Source organism: Neovison vison, chromosome 7 (genome assembly GCF_020171115.1).
Source record: "Neovison vison isolate M4711 chromosome 7, ASM_NN_V1, whole genome shotgun sequence".
In the NCBI taxonomy this organism is placed as follows: Eukaryota; Metazoa; Chordata; class Mammalia; order Carnivora; family Mustelidae; genus Neogale; species Neogale vison.
The window spans coordinates 17,705,371-17,727,864 of record NC_058097.1 but is presented as its reverse complement, the minus strand read 5'-3'; the positions used below and the strand labels follow the sequence as shown (position 1 = coordinate 17,727,864).

Here is a 22,494-nt window from a genome sequence, read left to right as displayed (position 1 = left end):
AGGGGCATAGCCTCAGGGAGCCAGCTCTGGGCCTGGTTTCAGTTCCGCCTTCTTCCCTTGGTGCCAGGGGAAACAGAGCCATGGCAGCAGGAGGCCCAGAAGTACACAATGTTTTATTGAAAAAAGTCAGGCTCCAGCTGGCCAGTTCCATTCGGCTTGGCTTGGTGGGGGACCCTGCCCACAGTAGCCTGAGCCAGGTCTTCCTGCAGGTGGGTGGGGCCAGACCCCCCTCCCCTGTTGCCCTTCCTCTCCTCTCTGATGGTGACATCCAAACAATAAATATGCAATAAATAGCGTTCCTGGGCAGGCTGTCTTCAAATCCCATGTGAGCCCCCCTCCCCCTAAGTCTTCTCCAGCCAGGACAGCCCTCCTGGGGTGCTGGATGGGGAAGTCCCCAGACCTCTCAGGGTCCTGCAGAACTTCGGATCCATCGGCATTATCAGCCCATGCCTGGGCTTCAACAGAGACCTAGCAGAGCTGGGTCCAGGACAGGGCCAGGCAAAGCAGGGCTGCTGGAGGAGGCTATTATCTTGGACACCTTCTCTCCAAGCCACAAGTGTCTAGCCGGCTCAGGAGTAGATGGTGATCACTTCACGGCCGCCGCCACGCACCAGCAGCACACGCTCGAGGCCCTCGGTCAGCACCTCCAGGAACTCCATGTCTGTAGGGCATCAGGTCAAGGAGGCAGCACCGGCACCAAGGGGCACCCAGGGAAGTTTGGCCTATTAATCAGAGCTGGGGTAACCTCGCAGTCCCCGCGGGCATCTAAGGAGAAGAGCTCCTGGCCTGACCTCATGTGTTGTCTACCTCCCCACTGCTTCCTCTCCACAAGAGGATACAGTTCTCATCACCTTCGCTGTTCTTGGGTGGGCCGGGCATGTTCAGTAGAACCAGGCGGGCATCATGGGAGCGCGTGACAATGACTTCGTTGAGCTTTACGGCAGTGTGCATGCGACGCACGTTGGACTGGTCCCTGCAGGAGATGCAGCTGATCACAGGCCCCACCCCTGGTTCACCAAAAACCTGCTCTGACCCAAGCACACCTCCACTCCCAGACTCCTCTATGGTGGGGTCCATTTTTGCTACACTCACGGCTTAATATGCACCAGCTCCCGGAAATTGTCAGGGGCGTGGCTAGGGTCCCAGGACTCAGCCGCCATGTACTTGTCCCGCGTCCATGTCATCTGGATTTTGTCAGCACCAGTGCCAGACTCATCCTCCTCGTCCGAGTACAGGCTCTCCAGCCGCAGGGCTGAGTGTCGGTCCTTGACCAGCTGGGCCTGAGGAAAGTCAGCCTTGGTGCCATAGGAAAAGGGCGGCCTGGCTGGCCCAACATGAGCATGGGGCCTCCGGGAAATGGGTACTGACTCAGGTGAGGGTAGGTGGGGTGAGTCATTCCAATTCCCCAAACCAATGGGGTCTCCGAAGCCTGACCTGCCACCCGCGCCCCTGCCCCAAACAAGAGAGCCACCAACTTCTCGCTCCCGCTCCGTCTTCGTCAGCCGCATCTGCCGCAGCATCTGGGAGCGCTGTTCCATCATCAGTGTCCGCTCGTAGGTGTATGCAGAGATATCGCTGTTGTGCTGGAGAGAGAGAATGGGCCACAAGGAATGGGCTGCATGCGGCGGGGCAGCCATGGGACCACAGGGGCAGGTGACTCACCATCTCTACCACCTCCACCTCCGCCTCAAGGCGCAGATGGTACAGGAAGATGGCCAGGTCCTTCTTCATCTGGATGCTGTTGTCGTCCATCTGGGCCACAGTGAAGATGCGCATTCGGCACTTCCTCCACACCTGGGCCCCAGGAGCAGGTAGGCGCTTTAGCCACAAGCCACCCCACCAAGGGCCCAGCCCTGCCCGCCTGCGTCCGCCCCGCCGGCCCACCTTGTGCTGGCGTAGCAGGAAAGGCAAGAGCATTAGCATGCCCCCGTCGTGCACGATCCACCAAATGTCAATGTGGCCCTCCAGGTAGCGCTCATGGTTGCTGGGGTAGAAGGCGATGTTCTTGGGGACGAGTAGGGCCAGGTGGGCCGCCGTGGTGCAACGCACGGTGTCTGGGGAAGAAGGCCACTGCTGAAGGCCAGCCTGTGGCCCTCGGGCCTCCACCCTTACTTGATCCCCAGCCCCTCTCCCACGCGGCCCAGCCCAGGACCTGCCCCGTCACGCACCGATAAAGGTCTTCCAGGCACGCGGGTCCTCGCTCTGTCGCCAGCCATAGGGCCAGCCCAGCACCACGGAGTTGTGCCTCATGCCACCCAGGCCGCAAGACTGGATGAGGTGGGCCAGCCCCTCTCGAACCTTGCTGGCTACGACCACCTGGCAGAAGCCCTTCACCTTCTCAATCTCCATCATGTTCTTGATTGTCTGTAGAGAAGACACCAGGGGCAGAAGACAAGGCCATTAGTGTCTTATCTCCTCCTGGGCTCCTTCTCCACAGAGTGACCCAGGGGTGAGGGTCAGGGAGGAGAAGGGGATAAGCCGCCCACCCAGAGGCCATATTTTCAAGGCGGGACAGCGATTCCCCCTTGCCTCAGCTCTTGGGGCAGCAGTGCTGGCCACCTGGCTGGCCAGGATTAGTCCCCTTCTCCTAGGAGTTAGCAGGAGCCCAGACACCTCCAGTCTGGTGCAGCACCCTGCCCCCTACAGCAGGCACCTGCTCGGCTGCCTGAGCCTCGCCATAGCTCTCCAAGAAGCTGCCCTGGATGACAGAACCGACGATGGTCAGGCCCTTGCCGGCCTTCAGCTGGGAGGCGAAAGTGAGGAGCCGCGGGTACTTCACGTGAAGGTCCTCGTCCAGCTTCAGCAGCACCAGCAGCTGAGGCCTGCAGGGCCCAGGTGGACAGCCTGAGACCTGGGCCACAGGTTTCCAGGGAGCCCCTCTTCCTCCTTTCTCAGCTCACAGGCCCCCACAGGTTTGAGAAGCAAGAATCCAGGGGTACTTGACAACCCTGGTACAGGGAACATGGACTTGGGAGGGAGAGCCAGCACCTCTTGACCTCCCACCCTCCCAACAGCCCCTGAGGACCTAGAGTGGCTCTTGCCAGCCCGGGTGTGAACTCACCGCCAGTTCTTGGTGTGGGGAGGCCCCTCCTCTAGCCGCAACAGTGCATAGCGGGCAGCACTCAGGGAGAGGCCTCGGATCCCGTCACCCCACTCCTTTTCAGCCCTGCGGAGACCACCATGCGCTGGTGAGCCCCTGGGCCCACCCGCGGGATTCCGTCCATGTGTATATGAGCCAGTCCGAGTCACAGAACCCCGGCCCCACACCCATGGTGTCTAGTAATAGATGGCTCAGCTCCCTCAAACCCGAAAGACAGACCACCCCACCTGCCCTGACCAGGTGGCAGCCCCGCTTACCCTTGGTATTCGATGTACTTGTAGATCATGCCCGCAATAAGCATGGCCACCAGGGCGTAGTACCAGGAGGAGACAAACATAAGGGCCAGGCAGAGGCTCATGCCCAGGAAGGACAGCGCCCTGGGCCAGAGTGGGGAAGGACCAGAATCAGGGAGATCAGTAGGGTACCCAGCCAACCCTCCAACACCCCAATCTCTTACCAGAGCAACGCTACCCAGGAAACTCAAACCCCATCCTGGACGGGGCTCCCCTCTTCCCCCACAATTCTTGTGTCTGATGGGTCCTCTGGCGCTTACCAGTGATAGTACTTGAACCGGGGCCGCCAGTTGGGTGTCCTTAAGAGCGTCTGCACGGCACAGGCCAGGTTCACAAACAGGTAACACATCAGAAAGAACCTGCAGCACAGGGAATGGTTGGTGCAGAGCAGCCTCCTCAGCAGCCAGTGGCCTGATGTACCTGCCTTTCCTCAGGCTGGGCCTGCCCGAGGAACCGGGAGTGTGTGGTGGCCCCGCCCTGTGTGGTCAGGTCTCCTCAGCCGCAGGGCCTGAGGCAGAAGGGTCCACTGTAGGGGTGTCCGCAGAGTCAGCTCTCAGAGGACCAGCGTCTACAGGCAGATGAGGTGGGAAAGGGGCTCCAGGGAGGGGAGCAGTGGAAAAGGATGGCGCTAAGGAGTGCTCAGTGTCAGGAGAGGGACAGACAATACTCAGGTACTCAGGCTGCTGGCCAGGTGACCAGTTGGATGAAAGGCTATTGTGAATGTGGAGAGGAGAACCTCCAGGGAATATGAAAGGGCCATTTTGCATACAATGAAGTAGGGACAGTGGGGACTCTGGTGGGTGTGGGAGGCTGGGATGTGGGAGCCCTCCAGCTGAGGAGCACAGGGCTGAGGGAAAGGAGCGAGCGCCCACTTCCACCTTCAGCTGGCAGAAAAAGGAATAGCAGACAAGAAGCCAGGACAACTTACTAGAAAAGGCATGCCAGGGGGTAGAACCCCCTAGAACGGGGAAGTGGTCAGTCCCTTTGGGGCTGCAGGGAAGAACCACCTGATAAAGGCCAATACACCCTTTGGCCTGGGCAGTGGGGGGTCACCATCTGATGAAGATGGCAAGGACGGTTGTAGGTGCACACGCAGGCACACGCGGAGCTGGGCAACAGAGCCGCCAGCAGAGCTGAGGGCAATGAGAGTGAGCGATTCTGGCAGGCCTGGCTTTGGCTAGGGGGCTGTTTCAGGGGGAAAGGAGGACCTGTCAGGCCAAAGGCTGAGTGGGGCAGTGAGGGATAGGTCTGTGATAACCAAACAAGCACGGGCAGTGGAACGAGATGTCTGAGGAGAAGCAGAGTAGCCACTGGCAGAGGGACACATGCTGACCACAGGAGCTCCGGCTCAGGGACCCCTGGAAAGTGCCACATGCTGACCAACTTCTACACGGCACCGGGGGCCTCAAGTGTCCAGCTGACTCCAGAAGTTTAAAAGCAAACAACTTTGAAAACAGATGGGTGGGGCAGTGGTGACTTCATCAAGGCACTCGGCATTCAGTGCATGCCCTATTGGGTGCGGAAGGCTCTGGCTGCCTGCCCTGGGAGTCTCCCACAGAGGAGTGTGGGACCTGCTGGTCTCTAAGATCCCGTGTAAGTGGTGGGCTCACTCTGGAACCGTCTCCATGCAGAGGCAGGCTGAGCTCGGCCATGCACACTTCTCCCCACACAGCCTGACCCCGCTCCCAGCTGGACCCTCAACACCGGACAGGGTTACACAGGAAGGTGCTGGGGGCCCCTAGATGACAGGTGCTGAGGGTACAGACTCCTTTCCCAAGACCATTCCCCTGCCCTCCCCTGGCCCCCAGCTCACATGGATAGAATGGGGGCCACCATGTCAAGCGAGGCGATGAGGATGCCCAGCTCAGCAATGAGTGCCGTCAGGAGGAGTGCCCACGTTGGTTCACCATTTGCCTTTCCATGGCCAAATACCTGCAGGCACCAGGGTCAGTGGGGTCAGCAAGGGAAGAAGCTGGTTCCTCACCCCCATGCCACACCCTGGGCCACAAGCCACAGCCCGGCCTCCATCATTCCCAAGGCTCTCTTCCGGGGCTTGGGTCACGCCCACACCTGCCCTGACAGGTACCACAAGCTTCTCCGCCCTCCCATCTTTCCAGGACACTCTGCTGTAGATGAGCCATAGAAAGGCCATGAGGATTCTGGGCCCAAGTAGCTCTGCCAGCAGCAGGGCAGGGCTGGGCCAGGGCGGCTCTCAGCAACTTCTCACAGATGGCCACACAGCCCCAGGGCCACAAGAGGCCCCAGCATGATGCAGGGCATCCATAGCCCTACCTCTCTCCCCTGCCAGTGTGAGTGGCCAGGGGCACCCAGGCTGTGGGGGGTGGTACAGATGGGCTCACCCTGAGGAAGGGAATGATGTTGTCCTTGGCAATGGCCTGCAACAGGCGCGGTGCCCCCGTGAGGCTTTGCAGGCCAGCACCACACGTTGAGAAGAAGGAGCCGATGACGATGACCCAGGGCGAAGGCCAGGCCAGTGTGCCCACCACCAGGTTCCTGCTGACGCCATCGCCGTACCTGCAGGGGCCAGGCTCAGGCCATGCTCCATGCAAGGAGCCCCCAAACCCTGCCGGGGGGGCTGCCCAGAGTGAAAGATGTCAGCAGTCAGGAAGGATGGCTACGGTGGGCAGAGTTCCGGCCCCTCAGCAGAGAAGACTAGTTCCTTAGGCCCTATCCTTTCCCTCAGCCCAGCCCTGGTCCTAAAACCACCATCCTCTCAGAAGAAGAAGTCCTGGTGGGGCCGGACTCACCTGGTGGCACAGACCACCACTGGCAACCAGCAGCCTGAGGACATGTGTGGGACCACGTGTACGAGGGGAGCTGGTGTCAGGGCAGGCAAAAGCTGAGCCCCCTGCCACAGGGAGGGGCCCGGCTCACTCACTTGTCCCGGAGTACCACACCCTCGATGCAGGCGCCAAAGAGAACCACACTGCTGAAGTCTGCAGCCGTGTCAAGGAAAGCGAGGCCTCCGCTGGCTCTGCCGCCCCCGCTCGGTCCCCACACGGAACCCACACTCCCCTCACCCCAGCCTGAGGCAGCAGGCAGCTGGGACAACCCCAGCTGAGGGTCTCGTGTCGCCACACCCCCATCGCGCGCACGCATGTGAAGAATGAGGTGTGTATGTGTCCACGCGGGTGTGGTGCGTGTGTGCTGGCCAGCTGGTGACTTATGTGCAGATGAGGCCTCCCGCCCCTCTCCCCGCCCACTCGTGGCCTGGGAAAGGATACACACAAGGGAGGTTGTAACAATGGCTAGAATGGTCCCCACAGGGATGGACTTCTGGGCATCACGGAGGTCCCCGGAACGGTTTGAGCCAGCCATAATGCCTCCAAAAACAACAGGACACCCTCAGGGGCTCCCCAGGAGTGAGGGCAGGGCCGGGTGGGCGGGCTAGAGGTACTCACCTGTTACGGAGGGAAAGAAGATGCCAACCAGCACGGTGAAGGATGTGGCGATGTCAGCCACCACGTACAGGGGCAGGCTCTCCTTGAAGCCGAGGGCATCTGTGGAAGGCAGCCCATGCTTCTCCACAACCTCGCCCTTTTCCAGGTAGGCGCTCCACAAGTTTTCTGTGGGGGCAGCGGCATCAGGAATGTGGCCCTCCCAGGGGCAGTTTGGGGCAGCCCAGCCAGAAGCTGCAGCTGTAAGGGGCTCTGGGGTTTTGGGATATTGGCAGGCAGGGTGGGCAGCATTGGCCACAGGGAAGAACTGTCTTGACAGAAGTCTGACAAGCAAAGGTGGCTGAACCAACATTGACCAGAGCCTCCTGACCAGAGCCACTGCCTGCCTCCTACACAGAAGCCCTTTATAGCTCCTGTGAGAATCACAGGCAGCATCAGTGGCGGGTGGCTGGGGAGAGAGGGGCTGCCAGAACTTTCTAGGGGCTGCTGCATGCCTGGGATACTGGCCAAACAGGCTCTTTTCACCCAAAACCTAGCTGCCAGGAACAAGGCTGAGAGGACACCGCTGGCCCGGGAAGGCAGCCAGACATGCCCCCCATTCCTGAGCTGGCCACACAAGGACAGCTCTGTGCTCCAGTCCCCTTCCGCACTCGCTCCCTGCCTCCTACTCTGCCCGTGTGTCAGAAGCAGGAGGATGGGAGGGAGGACGCACCCTGGAGCACACCGGCAGCTGCACCGGGGATGCCAGGGATCTCAGTCACATTGTTGACCAGGAAGTAAGGGTCACAGGAGTCAGTGGTAAGGTTGGGGCTGTGGCAGAAGAGGTTCCATAGCTGGGTGGCCACTGTCTCATTGTTCATTGTGGTTGTCTTGGCACACACGTCAAACTGGTCCCGGGATAGGGTCCTGTTGCCCAGCATGCATACTCTGTGGGGAAGGATAGGAGGGGCAGAAGCATCAGCACCTGCTCAGCTGGAGGCCCAGTGTGTTCCCATCCTCCAGTCTCTGGGACTTAAAGGCCACGTCCTTGGGAGGGATGTCAGGGCAATGTGTGGAGGTATTCCCAGGTTACTTACGGAAACACAGGAGGGTCAAAAATTGACTTGATGCCCCCGGCATAGATGGACAGGATGGAGATGATCACACAGGCCAGGAAGAGTGAAGCAAATTTGTTCACATACTTGACACCAACAAACACCACCAGGGTCATGAAGGTCAGAAAAATGGTCCCATACACCCGCATATTGTTCAAGGTAGCACTTGATGTATCGTGGGTGCCTGTTGGGTAAAAAATGGCAGCCGGCGGAGCAATGTACGTCTGAAACAAGACGGATAAAGAAAGTTCAATCTTCCTTTTTGGAAAGTGAATTCTGTCACTTTGGTTTTCTTTTTAAAAGAATATTTAGACAAAGACAGTCATAAAAGACCATATATTTTATGATCCCATTACATGAAATATCCAGAATGGGTAAATCCGATTAAAGACAGAAAGTAAATTAATGGTTGCTTAGGGCTGGGGGAATGGGGAACAAGACTACCAACAAGAATGGGATTTCTTCTTGGGGGGATGAAAATGTTCTAAAATTGACTGTGGTTGATGGTGGCACAACTCTGAATATACTAAAAACCATTAACTCATATACTTAAAATGGGTAGAGAACTGCATTGTATGTGAATGATATCTTAATAAAGCTGTAATTTTTTAAAGATTTATTCAGACACAGGAGTCAACCTGAATAGCTAAAGAGCCAACAAATAAAATTATGATAGTACTGGATTATGAGCCAAAGAATAAATATCCAGGAGTCTGTAGTGATACAAATACACGGTTAAATAAATAAATAAACGGGAAAGAGGACACATTCTGCTTACAGAAGAAATCCAAATAATAAATGCAGGAATGTGGGAAATGGAAAACAAAAAACAATCCCTCTCCCCAACCCCAGAAGATGCAGGAGCAGAGCCCTATTACAGGCAAAGGACCTGGAGGTGGGGATAGTGAGGCAGTTCCTCTAAACATCTCCTATTGTCTGGATCCCCAGGGACGTGTACTTGTTACTCTGTGCTCCCCACAACCCCTCCATCTCTGCTCCACCAGCTGGGGCAGTTCAGTGGGGAGGAGGAAGCTGAGTCAGAGTGCACCTGGGGCTCATGGAGGGGGCACAGTTCCAGTGGCTGTTCACCCTTTTAGGGACAAGGATAACAAGGATCTGAAGGGCCTTGGCACAGAGCCCTGGGGAAAGACAGGCACAGAGCCTACACAAGCCCAGGAGGTAGGCTCTGCATGATCACTGAGATCACAGAGTTAAACGCAGCAGTTTACAGACCACCTGCTATGGCTGAAATGGTGCCTAGGTAGATGGAACACTCAGGGTCAAGATGAAAGGCAGCCAGGCCCCTCCCCTGCCTGGCCCAAACTGGCAAGGGCTTGAAGGGGAGAGGGTGAGCAAAGATCTTTCTCCCTTGAGAAGGCCCTCCACATAGTAAGCCCCAGCCCCTGGCCAGAGGTGATGGGAGCATGAACAGCCTGGCCTAGGGAAAAGGGACTAGTTGGACAAGAGCAGAATTGGCCAGGGCTTAGCCTAACTCACCAGCAAGATCTCAATGGCACCTAGGATGTACATGGCGGCTGCAAATGTTGTTCCCAGGTAGAAGCACAGGCCCACAGCGCCTCCAAATTCTGGCCCCAGCGAGCGGGAAATCATGAAATAGGAGCCCCCAGCTACAAAAGAGAGTCAAGTCTGGTTCTTCTGCAAGGGGATCCCCCCCCAGGACAACCCCTCACAACCACCCAGGGTGACAGGGAATGTTTTTCCCATTTACAGATAAGCAGAGGGTCAGGAGGCTTGCCCAAGACTGTACAGTTGTGGCTGGGCTGGGACTGAACCCCTTCCCACGGGACTCCAACACCCAGCATAGGCCAGTGAAATTCAGACACACAGCTTTGCTAGAGCAGCTCTGATCCACAGCAGTGCCTATGCAGCCCGCTGTCCCCCAACCCCCTGCACTCAGGCCAGTCCTCACAGCCTCCTCTAGCCCAAGGGCTGTGTCTGTTAGTCAGACTCCTCCAGACCAAGGCAAGGGCTTGGTCCAGTGTTTTTGTCCCCAGGTTCCGGCACAGGGCTGGCCACCAGGCTAACCCTCCTGCCTTGAGACTGTGCTTCTGTCAGAGCCTAATACCCCTGGCAACACCGACGGAGTCAAAACTGGGCCCCTGGGGCTAGTGAGAGTGCAGGGGACAAGAGTGACTCCATGTTTCTTGTTCAATCTGCTCCTAATAAAATGCCTCTGGTGAAAAATCTGGGAATAGGGCTCCAAAGGCTTTTAAAAAGTAAATCCTTTCCAGGGCTCTAATCCTATCTCTAGGATCCTCTCCTAAGGGAGCTATTAAGGGCCTGAACAGAGATCTGTGTGCAATGCTGTTCATGACAACGTTTACAATGGTGAAGAACCAGAACCTGAGAGCAGAATAATCACATAAATTAGGTAATATCTTATTGATCCTGTTTAAATAACCAAATAAACTGTTTCTAACTCTGGATGATGGGATTATGGGTACTTTCAATTTTCCTTTCTGTATTTTTCTTCACTTCCAAACCTTCTTATGGTAATCATCATATATTGCCTCCCCAGCCGCCTTACTTTTGTACTAATACTAATAAAGCTGTTATTTAAAAACAAAAATCCACACATGGGTGCAGGGGAGAAAAAAAAGTCCAGAGACAGAACCCAATTTGAATAGTTAAAGAGCCAAAGTGGAACAGTTTGAACAATAAGATAAATAGTGATAGCACTGGATTATGATCCAAAGAATAAAATAAATATCCAGAAATCTACATTAGTATAAAAAATGGTTGAATAAATAAACAGGGTCTCTGAGAGCGAAGTCCAATTTCATCACCTGTCGTGAAAATGAAAACCCTCTACCTTGTCTATCTTACAATCCATAGTGTCTGGACTCCTTGGTGTGGGCCACCCCGTAGGTCCCATCATCTTGTCAGCCTGAGTACCCTTTTTTAAAAAACTATTTTGGGGATGCCTGGGTGGCTCAGTGGGTTAAAGCCTCTGCCTTCAGCTCAGGTCATGATCCCAGGGTCCTGGGATCGAGCCCCACATTGGGCTCTCTGCTCGGCAGGGAGCCTGCTTCCTCCTCTCTCTGACTGCCTCCCTGCCTACTTGTAATCTCTGTCTGTCAAATAAATAAATAAAATCTTTAAAAAAAAAAACAACAACTACTTTTAGACTAAACAAACAGAACATAAAACATAACAACAATCTCAAAATCCCTCAAGCAAGGGTGCTCCCAGAGATTAAGACCTCACCAGACAATGGCCTGGGGGTAAGGAGGGCATGGGCACGGGCTTCTGGACCCCTTCCTCCCACCAGGCCTGGGGTGGTGCGTACCCACCTGGAACCACACCATTGGTGGCAATGGCGCTCATGGAGATGGCCGTCAGCAGGGTCTGTGGGAAGGAGGCCTAGGTGAGCAGCTCGGCGGGGTGGGCTCCGTGCGGTGCCTGCGGCCCCTACCCCCGCGAAGATACTCACACAGCAGCAGCAGATGAGCACTATGAGGAGGGCCTGCAACACACCGGCCGTGCCCACCATCCAGGTCAGCCGCAAGAACAGGATAACCCCGAAGATATTTTGCAGACAGGGCAGGTACACCCCCATGAGGGTGCCCATGCTGGGGGCCTATGGAGCAGGAGGAGAGGAGGGAAACACACAACATCAAAGGGGCCCAGAGGCAGCATGGAAGGCCAGTCCCCCGTCACTCAGAAGACTCCTTATCCCCGGGGTATTCTATCAGAGCGGTAGGTTGGAATCCCGAGTGCAGTCCTGGGAAGCACGGGGGGTTGGGGTGACAGCTAGGATATCTATGCTGACTTCCACCTATGAAGACAGTTTGGGACTAGAAAAGTATAAAGCCTGTTTTTTTTCAAAACCCCACATATGAGCTTTTGAGCCTCACTTCCTCTCAAGGTGTGGCCCCCTTCCCTTCCTCTCTTCAGTTAAACTTCTAGAAAGAAAGATCTGTCTTGGACGCCCAACTTCTCACCCGGCAGACCCCATGTCATCCACGTTAGAGTCCAAGAAGTTGTCCCTGGGACTTCCTCTCTCCAACCCCCAACTCCAGTCCTGGTGGATACCAAGTGCTGCCTTGTCTATCTCTCAAGCTGCCCTGAGATCAGGCTACCTTCCCTTGGCCTAGTCCCCTGAACCTGGGGTACCACACCTGTGGCACCTGGGTGGCACCCCCCTGTGCCTGTCAACTTCTCTACATTCCAACCCACTTGGCTGCCAGAGCAGGCCTCTGAAAACCAAGCCCAAACTCATAGTCCATGCTGAAAACTCTCTGCATTGTCCATCCTGTAATTCAGTGTGGGCCAGATTCCCTGGTTTGGGCCACCACATGAGCCCCGTCACCTTCTCTGACAGCTTCAGCCCCTGATGACACTGGTCCCGCACAGTCTCTGAACCAGGACATGTGCTGGGCTCTGCCGGGAAGGGTCAGCCCTGTTCACTGCCTGGCTAACTCCTCTTCAGTTGAACCTTCAGGTGCTTAATGGTTGCCTCTTCCAGGAAGTTCTCCTGGGTTGCCTTAGGTTGAGTTGCATCCCCTCAACACATCTGATATACACGGTAACTGTTCACTCAAATGTCTCATGGCTACACTGGGTTATAGTCGGTTTGCTCAAGTTTCTATCACCAGGAGACCCTGCAGGTACCCAAAAGGTGACCCTGAGCCCAGTGAGTAGTGCCTTGAAAGGCCCCTGGGATCACCTGTTGGGAAAACCCTGCAGAAACAATAGAAACTCAAGCTGAAGGACAGGTGAGGAAGGTCCAGTGGGCAAATCCAGACAGAATTTCTCAACTCTCTAAGGGCAGAGTAAGGGTCATCCAGGAGGTCAGGGCAGAGGCTGAAACAAGAGGCAAGGCTAGCACCTTCCTGAAAGGTTCCTTTTGAGTGCAGCCTAGGGCAGTAGGGCCATAAGAGCTTTCACAAGAGCCCCAGCAAAGCCTGCTGCCCTGGAGCTGGGGTGTCAGAGAGAACCATGTGGCCACAGGAACTCTACTGAAGGGTCCAGGTCTGGGGCAAAATCTATGTGCAGCCTAAAAGGACCTCAGAAGGGCCTGGAAAGGCCAGAGTATGAACAAATGGTCCCTTAAACTGTAGGTGACAAGCACATCTCATCTGGGTTCTGAACCCTTCATAGAGGGCCTGGACCACTCACTGGGTGGTGGCAGCTCCCAGCCCCACCTCCATTCTAAGCTGAGTCACTCTGGGGAAAGGGCAGTGTGGGAAAGGGCAGGGCCGGAAATGCTTTCTGCATCCCCAAATAACCTCTGGCAGCCTCCGAAGGTCATTTGGCCAGAGGCAGAGCAGCTGCCACGGAGAGGCTGTCTTGGGTCTGGTTGGAGGCCCACCCTTCCTGCTTTAAGTCTCCTTTCCTGAGGGCCCTGCTCAGACCCGTCCTGGGTAAGGATCACAGCTCAGTGGTTACAACTCCCTAGATTCCTGCTGACCCACTGCAGACTGGACCAGCCTTCTCCTTCCTCTATGGAAAAGCCACTGAAACTGAGACACACTGCCAAGCTCTCACATCCCAACCCTAGAGCCGAGTGAGCTGGGCAGGTAAGCTGAGGCTGGATCCCAGCATCCTGACAAGGCTCCTCATAGGCTAAGGGACCCTGACCCTTCACCAACACAGACTTCCATCTGACACTCTTGTTGAGATGTGCGCTAGTCTTTCTCAGGGACCTTTTTACTTCCAACCATCAGTACCCTGGATTCAGCCAGAAGGAACAGGGAGGAAGCTCTTATCAAGGATCCTACCACCCGCTGCAAGCAACACTCTCAGAGGCTGACACACCCCTGCAGGACTGAATAGGGAGAGCTACAGACACTCCGGCTTCTCTGCCATGGGCGGTCCAGAAAGTGCCAGCAAAATCTAAATCACAACCAGCAGGATAGAGAGGGGGTCAGGTCTGCATGACCTCAAGACCTTAGCTTCCCTCTCTGAAGTGGGGGCTGGTTTGCCTCCTGGAGGAGCAAGGTGAGGGGTGCACAACAGTCCTGTGTACCCTCTCCTTGGGCCACCCCAGCAAGGCCCAAATTTCACAAGCAGGTCTGAGGCTGGGTCCCCAGTTTATCATAACCAGGAACAACTTCTATTAGTGCTGACCTCCAGCAAGAATACTACAGCTAGTGCCAAACATAAGATTTATTTATTTATTTATTTATTAAAAATTTTATTTATTTGAGAAAGTGGGGGAGAGCACTAGCTGTGCATGCATGCCTGTGCATGAGAGTAAGGGTTGGAGCAGAGGGAGACAAGGACTCCACGCAGAGCCCGGAGCACGACACAGGGCTCAATCCCAAAAGCCAGAGATCATGACCTGAGCTGAAATCAAGAGTCAGACACTTAACCAACTGAGCCACCCAGACAGCCCTCAAGCTTCTTTTAAATCACAGCTATTTCCTAAACCTCAGGGAGTCAGGTGGAGACTCAGGTGGAGAGGGAGGGCTCCTTGCCTTCAAACTGAAAATATGGAATAAAAACCCAACCTTCACTTAAACTGAGCCCCATCCTATAGGGCAGCTGAGCAAGGATGTGTAAACTCCTCTGGAGTGGAGAGGATGGCTGGAGGGCCAAAGGCCTGGATAGTGACCAGGGATGGGGACAGGAGAGGGAGAGGTAAGCTCCAAGAGACAGTGTTATGTTCCAAACATGCCCCTAACTTTGGCACTTGAGGAACAAAGGGGCTGTTGGAGAGGTCTGCCAATGGGAGCAACACAGTGAGGGGCAGGTTTTGGTCACTTGATTACATTGCCCCAGTGTACAACCAGGTTCCTGATTCCTACCCTTAACCATCCTGACCGAATGCCAGGGCTCTGGCCCTCTATAGTGATCTATCACACAGTAAACCCACAAATCTGTCTTCTAGTGTACGCATTCATCTTGTCCAGCTGAGTGACCTCAGACGAGTGACTTCATGCCTCTGACACTTAGTTTCCTTGTCCGTAAAATAAGGAGGAGAGTAGCACCTGTTTTACACCTTTGTTGTGAAGATGGCAGGCAAGCACCCAAGCCCACTGCTTAGCATGACGCCTGGTACACAGAGAAGGCAGAGAAAAGGCAGCCATCACTCTCACTATCGTTCCTGGGGTCTTCTTGGCCCTCTGCCCCCATCAGAGGCTCCTCTTCAGGCCACCACTTAAAGCTTTCTTGAGCCCAAGGCACTCAGTGCCCTTCATCCATGCTCACCGTACCTGCTACCCACATCCCCTGGGATGCTCACAATTGCCAATTCCATGGTGTTGAGTCTGTCTGTCCTCCTAGGACTGGCCCCCCCTACTGCCCCGACCAGCTCACCTTGGCTGCTCTCCGGCGGGCGCCCTCCCCACTCTCAGCTTCCTCATGCTCCTTGGCACCCTGTGTGAGGTTGGTGTAGCTGACGAGCTTGCCCAGAAGAGATGATACCTTTGGGCGGATGTCCAGCTCCTCCTGTAAACAGAGCCACAGGGCAATCTGGCAATGGGCCCTGAAGGTGCCAGGCTACTCGTGTGTAGCCAGCAGCCTGGCTTCTGGCCCCTTGCCAAGCCCTCAAGCAGGCCTGGGCCTGATCCCACTTTTTGCCTGGGGAAGCCCAAGCCAGCCTACTGGACTGGTGCGCGCACCACACCCTAGCACGCGCCACTCAAAGGCCCAGTCCAATGACTGCTTCTCTCTGCCTTATCTTGGCTACAACCACTACCAGCCCATTTGTGAAAACTACCTGCCTCGGGTAAGGGCAGGGCAGGGCACAGCTGGCAGAAGAGTGAATGACAGACTTCATCCTGAATGTTCTGCCTGTCTACTTCCCAGCCACGAGTGGCCCTCTGGTACTCACATCTGCCCACAACTCTCCCACAAAAAAAAAAAAGCCATCTCAGAGAACCAAGGAAGTCAAAAGAGGATGTCTGGAACAAGTTAAGTCTCTCTTATTTGCCCAGACCCTGAGCCTCTCAGATGGTCTTCTCCGCAGGCCCCAGGCTTTGTAACATACCTCAATCCCTAAGGTAGGATCCTGGCCCCCTAGCCCATCTTCAGGTGGAGCCAGATCAAAGCCTTTGCTGCAGAAACTTGCCATTTTTCCAGGTCAGGAGGCCTCCAGAGCTCAGGCTCCCCAACCCCTGCTTGAGTCTAGGCCTTCCCTATTCCTGCACCCTTCTTGGCACCATGCCTCTACATGCCTCTTGCCCATTTAGTCTCTCCCTGTCTGTCATCTCCCTTCCAGCTCTACACACAAGGAGAAACTGGTTTGAAGTGAGAAGTGAAGATGCAGGTCTTTTGGGGCATATGGAGGCTGACAAAGAGCCCATGAGATTCCACGGGGCAGCTGAATGTATGGGTCAGCGTTTAGAGGCCTAAACCATGCCTTAAATCCAGATCCAACTTCTGAGCTTGAGTCTGAAGAGGATAAAGTTCAAGTTCAGAGGCATAATATTGGGAATGCTTGCAGAGAGGTGTCCACTAAGCCTGCAGATGTGGAGACGGAAAGGAGATCCAGTAAGAAGGACCAGTACTCTATAAATATGAAGACAGAGTTAGAAGAGCCAACCAGGGAGAACAAGGAAGAGTTCACAGGAGACGGAAAAATGAGAAATCCTGTAAGTAAAGGGAAGAGAGGAAATCCCAAGATGAGAAATCCTGACAGGTGGTCACCTGGCAAGGGGCTACATAGAAATCAAAAGTACATACCCCTGGAGGTGATAATGGTGTAGGGCTGTGAGTGGACTCTGGGAAAGCAGTTTCAGTTCAAAGGGCCAAGGGAATAGGCAGAAAAGGGGAGACTTTAGGAGGAGCTGAGATATTAGGTGACACAATTGTCCAGACTGCCTGCTTAGCATAGGCTTGAGTCCTGAGGGGTCCCTGCACCACCCCCACCTGCCTGCCACACCTGTGGCCCAGAATGGCTGCTCAGCTACCTCAAACAGTGCCAGGTTCCTGTCGTAGTAGTCACTTCCTCTGGAAGCCTCCAAGGGACAAAGAAAAGGGCTGCTCTCTCTGTGGTTGCCATGTCCTATGGAGAGAGAGGGACAAAAATCTCAGTCAAGGTCTGCCTCTTGAGTCCCCAGCTTGCCTGCACCCCAGCCCTACAAGCCAGCCCACAAAACATATCTCTGTGGAGCATTTTAGGGGCCAGTGTACCAGGCTGGGCCTGTTTCCCCATCATACTCTGCCGTGAAGAGCCATAATTAGCAGAGTGACCTACGACTAAAAGCCAGCGCAACACTTCCTCCAAGGTAGCTGTGTGAAGGGCCCCAGACACACTAGCTCAACCACGTGTTAAGGCCGAGGGGCGGAGTCTGATGGGAGGGGCGTGGCCAAGTCCTGGCCAGCCCTCCGACCGTCCCAGAGCCCAGTGCCCCCACCCTCAACCCCGACTCCCATTTTCCAGGTCCATCTGGAATACCCAGCATGCTGGGCGCCGAGGGCTCAGAGTCCTCAAGGCCCGGCTGGGCGCTGCCCTCCAGGTAGATGAAGCCACACAGGGTGCCTTCAGCGGCCATGGCCAGCAGGCCGCCTGCTCGCTATCCCACCATGCACTGGGCGGGGGCGTCCTGGAGGGCAGCCCGGGGCATGCTGGGAGGAGGCAAAAGGACTGTCCAGACGGCGGAAGTGGTGCAAGGAGCCACGTAGGGTCGCCTAAGAATACCCTAGGAGAAAGCCGGGCCAGGTGGGTGGTGGACTGAGCAGGGATTATAAACGGAAGCCTGTTGGTCTCCCTTCTAGGTCCCAGCAACTTGCCGCAGATTAGGAGCGAGGCTGATACCAGCCTTCACCCAGCATCCCGGCTGGTGAGCCTCTCTGTTTCCAAGCTCCAAGTAAACCTCGCGGAAAGGAAGCGGGAAGACCCTTTTTTAAATAAGCCCGCCTCGACCTGAAGCTCAGCTGCTTTTTCTGGTTGCTCAGCATTCAAATTCTCCCGTTTCCCAGACTTCAACCTTTTTCTGTCTCTGTGGGCTACATTCCCAGTTTTCCACCGAGTAGGCAGAGGACACCAAGTACGCTTTTTCTAGTCGTTAGGTTCTTTTGTCCCCCTCTAGACAGTATGGCAGCTGCGGCGGTGGCTGAAGGCCTCATAGCAAATGGAAAGCTGTCATCTTGGGTCACAAAAGCCATGTTGGTGTTGGATGGCAATAACCGTGGCAGCGGGGTTGGCCTAGTATCCATTGATGTAGGTGGCAACAGAACTGTCATCACCGACCCACTAGTGGTGTCCCAGTCATGCACTGGCCAGGCCTGGTTTTGTGAGTTATGTGCCAACCCTCCTTGGTTCAATAACCCCCATTCATTTCTCTTGTCTGCAGCTAAGAATGCTGAATGATGCTTCCTCCATCTGATACATTCTCTTGCCATCCGCCTAAGATTTAACTTGCCTTCTCTGAGATGACAACATTCAGTAGTGGGTGCTGCACTGTGGATTCTTTATTGCCCAGAGACTGACAGGTAAAGTGTGCTGATGAAAATTTGGGGGCAAAGTCAGCTCTTTGCTCCCACAGTATGTGAAAGGGATGTATCACCTCAAGTAGGAACCTGAACTATCTAAGTGAGACAAGCAGGTCAGTCCCACGAGCTACACAATTGTATGTAGGTCGGTGCCAACAGCACAGTGGACAAAGAAAGCAAGCAAGAGTTCAAGACAGCCCACTGGGTCATGGTAAAGCCCCCATGGGGTGATTTAGCTCCTCACTCTATGAAATTTGCTGTACCCTTGATACTTGTTCACAATCAGGATAAGGAGCTACAAGAAAAATCAGAAAACCCAGTAACACTGCTCATTCCATTAACAGCCCTTCAGTGAGAAGTCTCTGAAAAGTGAAAAGTGTGACCAAAAAAAGTGTCTCTTCTGAGTAAGTCAGATGCTTCATTTTGTCAGAAAATGGCAGCTGTAGAGCGCATCTTCTTTCCCTTCCTGCCCTGGCTGCCAGGAATCTCCAAGCTAAAGTTACTCCTTAGGTACCGTCACTGTCTGTCTCATCTCAGAGTCCTTACCCTCTTCCTCTTCATGGTTATGATCTTTCTGACTGTTCCAGTGCTTTGGGGAGACACTTTTGTTGCATTTATCTCTTCTGACTCTTTTGTGAAAGTAGGTTGGAAATAAATTATAAATTATGCTAAGCTCGTGCACTGCAGCCTGTCTCACCATTGTTGCCTATTTCTCTGAAGAGACAGCACTGGTATCCAGAGAATGTATAGTTGAGCACATAGCAGTCCCCTCCGCCAAATGCTTGTAAATAGTCCTCCTAAACCCACCTGGTCCTTGTCCCTCCAGCCATGACCCAGAGTGGCTGGGAGCCTATCCAAGGGTTGCCTTTAGTATTCATAGCAGCACTTCAATAGATATTATTTATTTCCTTTTACTAACAAGGAAAATAAGGCTCAGAGAGATTCAGAGACATGGTCACCCGGTGAGAGGAGTCAAATTTGGGTCCCAGGATCCACCAGAATCAGGTGGGAGCTAAGCTGCAAGTTTCCTACTCCTACTCTTCTGGGCCCTGGTTCATCCCAAGATCCACCTCAGGGTACAGGTAGCCGTTAACCAGAAAAGAGTGGCTGGGGTTTGCAGTTAGCCCTCCTTACCCTTTCTATCCTGCTTTAGTTTCCTCCTCTATGAAGTAGAGATAGTAACACCCACTCTTGCAACGACCCAGATGCATCAGAAAAGGAACAATCTCGCGCCAGACACCCTGCAGTCATTCCTTGGATTTCCCCAAAGATTTGTTTAAGGACAGCTCCCAGGGAACTGTGGGAAGGTGGGGAAACCTAAGCAGTGCCTGGATGTCTGTACTGCCCTCAGCTATTCCAGAAATTCTAGGGCAGGTCTGGACACGCCTGCCAGGCCAAAGCTACTCAGATACCAACCTGAGACCCCCAATGAACCAGGGCATGGCGTAGTCCTGGGGACTTCCTATGAGGTCCACATAACTGTGTGTTCCTGCCAACAGCTATGAACACACCAGCTACAAGTGGGGATCCAGGTGAGAGTCATCCCTGTGCTCACAGGGATCTGCCAGGGGTACCCCTCTAGAACCTTCCTACCCCCTGCCCACAAGCCATAGTGAGGTGGATGAGAGACCCATTTACACCCCTTGGAGCTTAAGTATGAGCCTTGAGAGAGTCAGGTACCAGGTTGGAGTGGCCCCATGAGATGGACCTGAGGTGGTTTTTGTGCTCCCTGACCTTTTGCAGTCCCTACCAAGAAGGTTCATAATCACTCACCAGGGCGCAGAGTGTCCCCCATAGTGCAGACACAGCCAAGTTCTGGCTGAAAAGGAGCAAGAGGAGAAGGAGGGGGACTAGTGGGAGGAGCTGGCTCAGCTTGGAGGGACCTGGCAGGAATCAGCCAATGGCTCCAGGTCCCCCCAGTCACCCTGGGACGCCAGGGCGGGGCCAGAGGCTTGGCTCAGCTCTGCTTGCCCACTGGTCCAGGCTGATCTGGGGATGCAGCCCCGCCCAGCCTCTGTAGGAAAAGAACCTCCCAGGGCTAACCGGGAATCAGGGGACACTGGCTCTTGCTGATCACTGGAATAAGGCTAGGGGCAGGGGTGGAGGTGGAGTGTGTGCATGCACACAGCTGTAAACCTTCATAATGTCTAGCAGCCCACTCCACTGTCCTGTGCCATCTCCACACACAGCTGTCAGGTGTGATACAACGTCACACTTGCACAAGAACATATATATGCTGCTATTTGCACAGACATGCTTTCTAAGAGAGTCCTAGCAAGGAGAGCCCCTCACCCCCAGGGATTCCTAGGGTGGGAGATGGAGAAAGGGGCTTGGGAGAGGCAGGAACCTGGAAGAACAGAAGCGGGAGCACCTTCAGGCCCAATTCTAACACCTAGGTTAAAGGTTAGGGCACTGGAGTTTCTAAGCCTGGGTTTGAATGCCTTGGGGCAGATTTAATGACTGCTCCACTCCTCAGTTCACTCCTTCCTAAGCGTAACAGGACCTATCCCCTGGGCAAAATTGGGAGGATTAAACGAGTTAATTCATGTGCAGCCGCGAGACAAGCCTGGTTCTGCGGAGTGCTTCACAGATGCCCAGGGGACCTCCAGCTCTGAGGTGGAATCAGCTGGAGTGCACTCACAGGCAGTTACCCCTAGACCCCCTCAGGCAGGCACAACCTTCTTTCCTGGCTCTGGGAGGAGAGAAAAGAGAGGGTAGTCTCAGGGGCTGAGTCGCTGAAGCGCAAATGGGCAGGAGAGGCGAGAGGAGGCTGGGAGAGGTTCACAGAAGGTCTTGGGAGTGGGGTCCGGGTTGCGGCTGTGCTCCCAGGCGGGAAGGGCCAGAGATGGGTGCTCCGCGCTATTCTCGATCCGGGCGGCCCCGCCGGCCTGGCTTCCTTCGTCGGCCACGTCTGCAGCTCCCGCCCGCGGCCCGCAAGGGAGGAGCTGGGATGGGGAGGGCGGCCCATCCGCGGGCGCCGGGGGGCCCAGAAAAGTAGTGTCTGCGTGCGCGGAGCGAAAGAGGTGGCGGAGGGGCAGACTAAGAAAAGTTGGGCCCCCATCGACGTGTGCTCGCACGGTTCGGGGGTCTCTGCGAGCGCCAGCCACGCGTGGCCCGCTCCCCTGCCCCCCCACCAAAGCCCCCACCGGGAGCGCCCTCACCGTCCGAGTCCTCCCGCTCCGCGCGCTCCCCGTAGTCCACCCAACTGAGACCCTCGAGGTTGTCATAGTCGCCGCGCCTCGGCCCGTCCACCGGCACCACGGTGAAGTGAGGCATGGCGCGCGCTCGGCCCCGCCGCCCCGGCTGCCTGCCGGGCTGCCCCGCTGCCCCGGGCCGCCGCGCCCCGCCCGCTCGCATTCCTCCCCGCTGCGCTCACTTCCTCCGCCCGCCCCCCGGGCCGCCCCTCAGGGGCGGGGGAGCAGGAGGGGCTCGGGCCAGCTCCTCCCCGAGGGGGGCCTAGGCGAAGCGACACCCACCCCCCAACCCCAGCAGTGCCACTAGCAGCTCTACGCCCTGCAGAGAGCCCGATTCCTGTGTGACCTTGGTTGAGGGACCGCCTTCTCTGAGCCTTAGATGTGATTCTTGTAAAATGGGGAAATGCGCTCCATGAGATGGGGCTCCGGGTGCACGGGCTTCTGAGTAGAGGACAGTTCTGTTTCTCTGGAAAGAGTAGGCAGGTTCGGAACAGGACCGCACAGGCCATCCCAGCCCTACCCTGGGCCTCCCAACATTCCTGGGTATCCCCACCCCAATCCCATCATCTTCCTCTCCCCCTTCTCTTCCATGTCTCTGTAAACCAAACCCGAGAAGATGTCGTCCCTACACTGTGCCCCTCATGGCAGTTTCTCCCTGTTGGAGGAGGCTGGAGGCTTTCATGCCCGTTCCCCAAAGGCTGCTGCCTCTTTGGCGGGAAGGATACCCATGCCCCTCCGCCGTCCCATTGGCCCCTTTGGGACACTACATTGGGTTCTTTAGTCAAGTTCTTTTATCTTAATTTTCTCTTTTATTGTTTTACCTCCTGGGGGGTTCCTTTACCAAATTGTTTACTTCTTTGCTCTTAACTTTTTTCTTTCACTTTCTACTCCACTGCTTCAGATAACTTATCCATGTTGGCTTTCCTTTAACATCTTTATCTTTCTAGGCTATCCTTTCAGTTATTTCTCGAACAGAAAACCCCAGAGCCC

At 55.2% G+C, this 22,494-nt stretch overlaps 1 protein-coding gene across 2 annotated transcripts; it reads right to left on the bottom strand.

Annotated features, from left to right (window-relative positions):
* Nucleotides 1–94: 94 nt before the first annotated feature.
* Nucleotides 95–21,617, bottom strand: SLC12A4 (solute carrier family 12 member 4). Of its 2 annotated transcripts, none has more exons than XM_044255895.1 (24): nt 21,472–21,617; nt 16,786–16,880; nt 15,191–15,322; nt 11,361–11,507; nt 11,221–11,275; nt 9,404–9,534; nt 7,889–8,130; nt 7,525–7,739; nt 6,816–6,980; nt 6,639–6,737; nt 6,293–6,350; nt 5,754–5,928; nt 5,207–5,325; nt 3,654–3,752; nt 3,358–3,477; nt 3,062–3,166; nt 2,654–2,822; nt 2,169–2,364; nt 1,885–2,054; nt 1,663–1,794; nt 1,476–1,583; nt 1,093–1,280; nt 840–973; nt 95–661 (listed from the first exon to the last, which is right to left on the bottom strand). In XM_044255895.1, the coding sequence occupies exons 1-24, from the start codon at nt 21,584–21,586 to the stop codon at nt 570–572; spliced, it is 3,261 nt and encodes a 1,086-aa protein (XP_044111830.1). In that variant the 5' UTR covers nt 21,587–21,617; the 3' UTR covers nt 95–569. The 2 variants fall into 2 exon arrangements, with proteins under 2 accessions (XP_044111830.1, XP_044111831.1); XM_044255896.1 differs by lacking the exon at nt 21,472–21,617 and adding an exon at nt 18,857–19,025.
* Nucleotides 21,618–22,494: the final 877 nt, after the last annotated feature.

Excerpts from the sequence above, each read along its gene's own strand:
- SLC12A4 (XM_044255896.1), bottom strand. The coding sequence starts at position 19,010 with ATGGTGAGACAGGCTGCAGTGCACGAGCTTAGCATAATTTATAATTTA. Across the intron at positions 16,881-18,856 it reads TAACCATGAAGAGGAAGAGG|GACATGGCAACCACAGAGAG; the intron begins GTAAGGACTCTG and ends CTCTCTCCATAG. Across the intron at positions 5,929-6,292 it reads GGTGTGGTACTCCGGGACAA|GTACGGCGATGGCGTCAGCA; the intron begins GTGAGTGAGCCG and ends TGGCCCCTGCAG.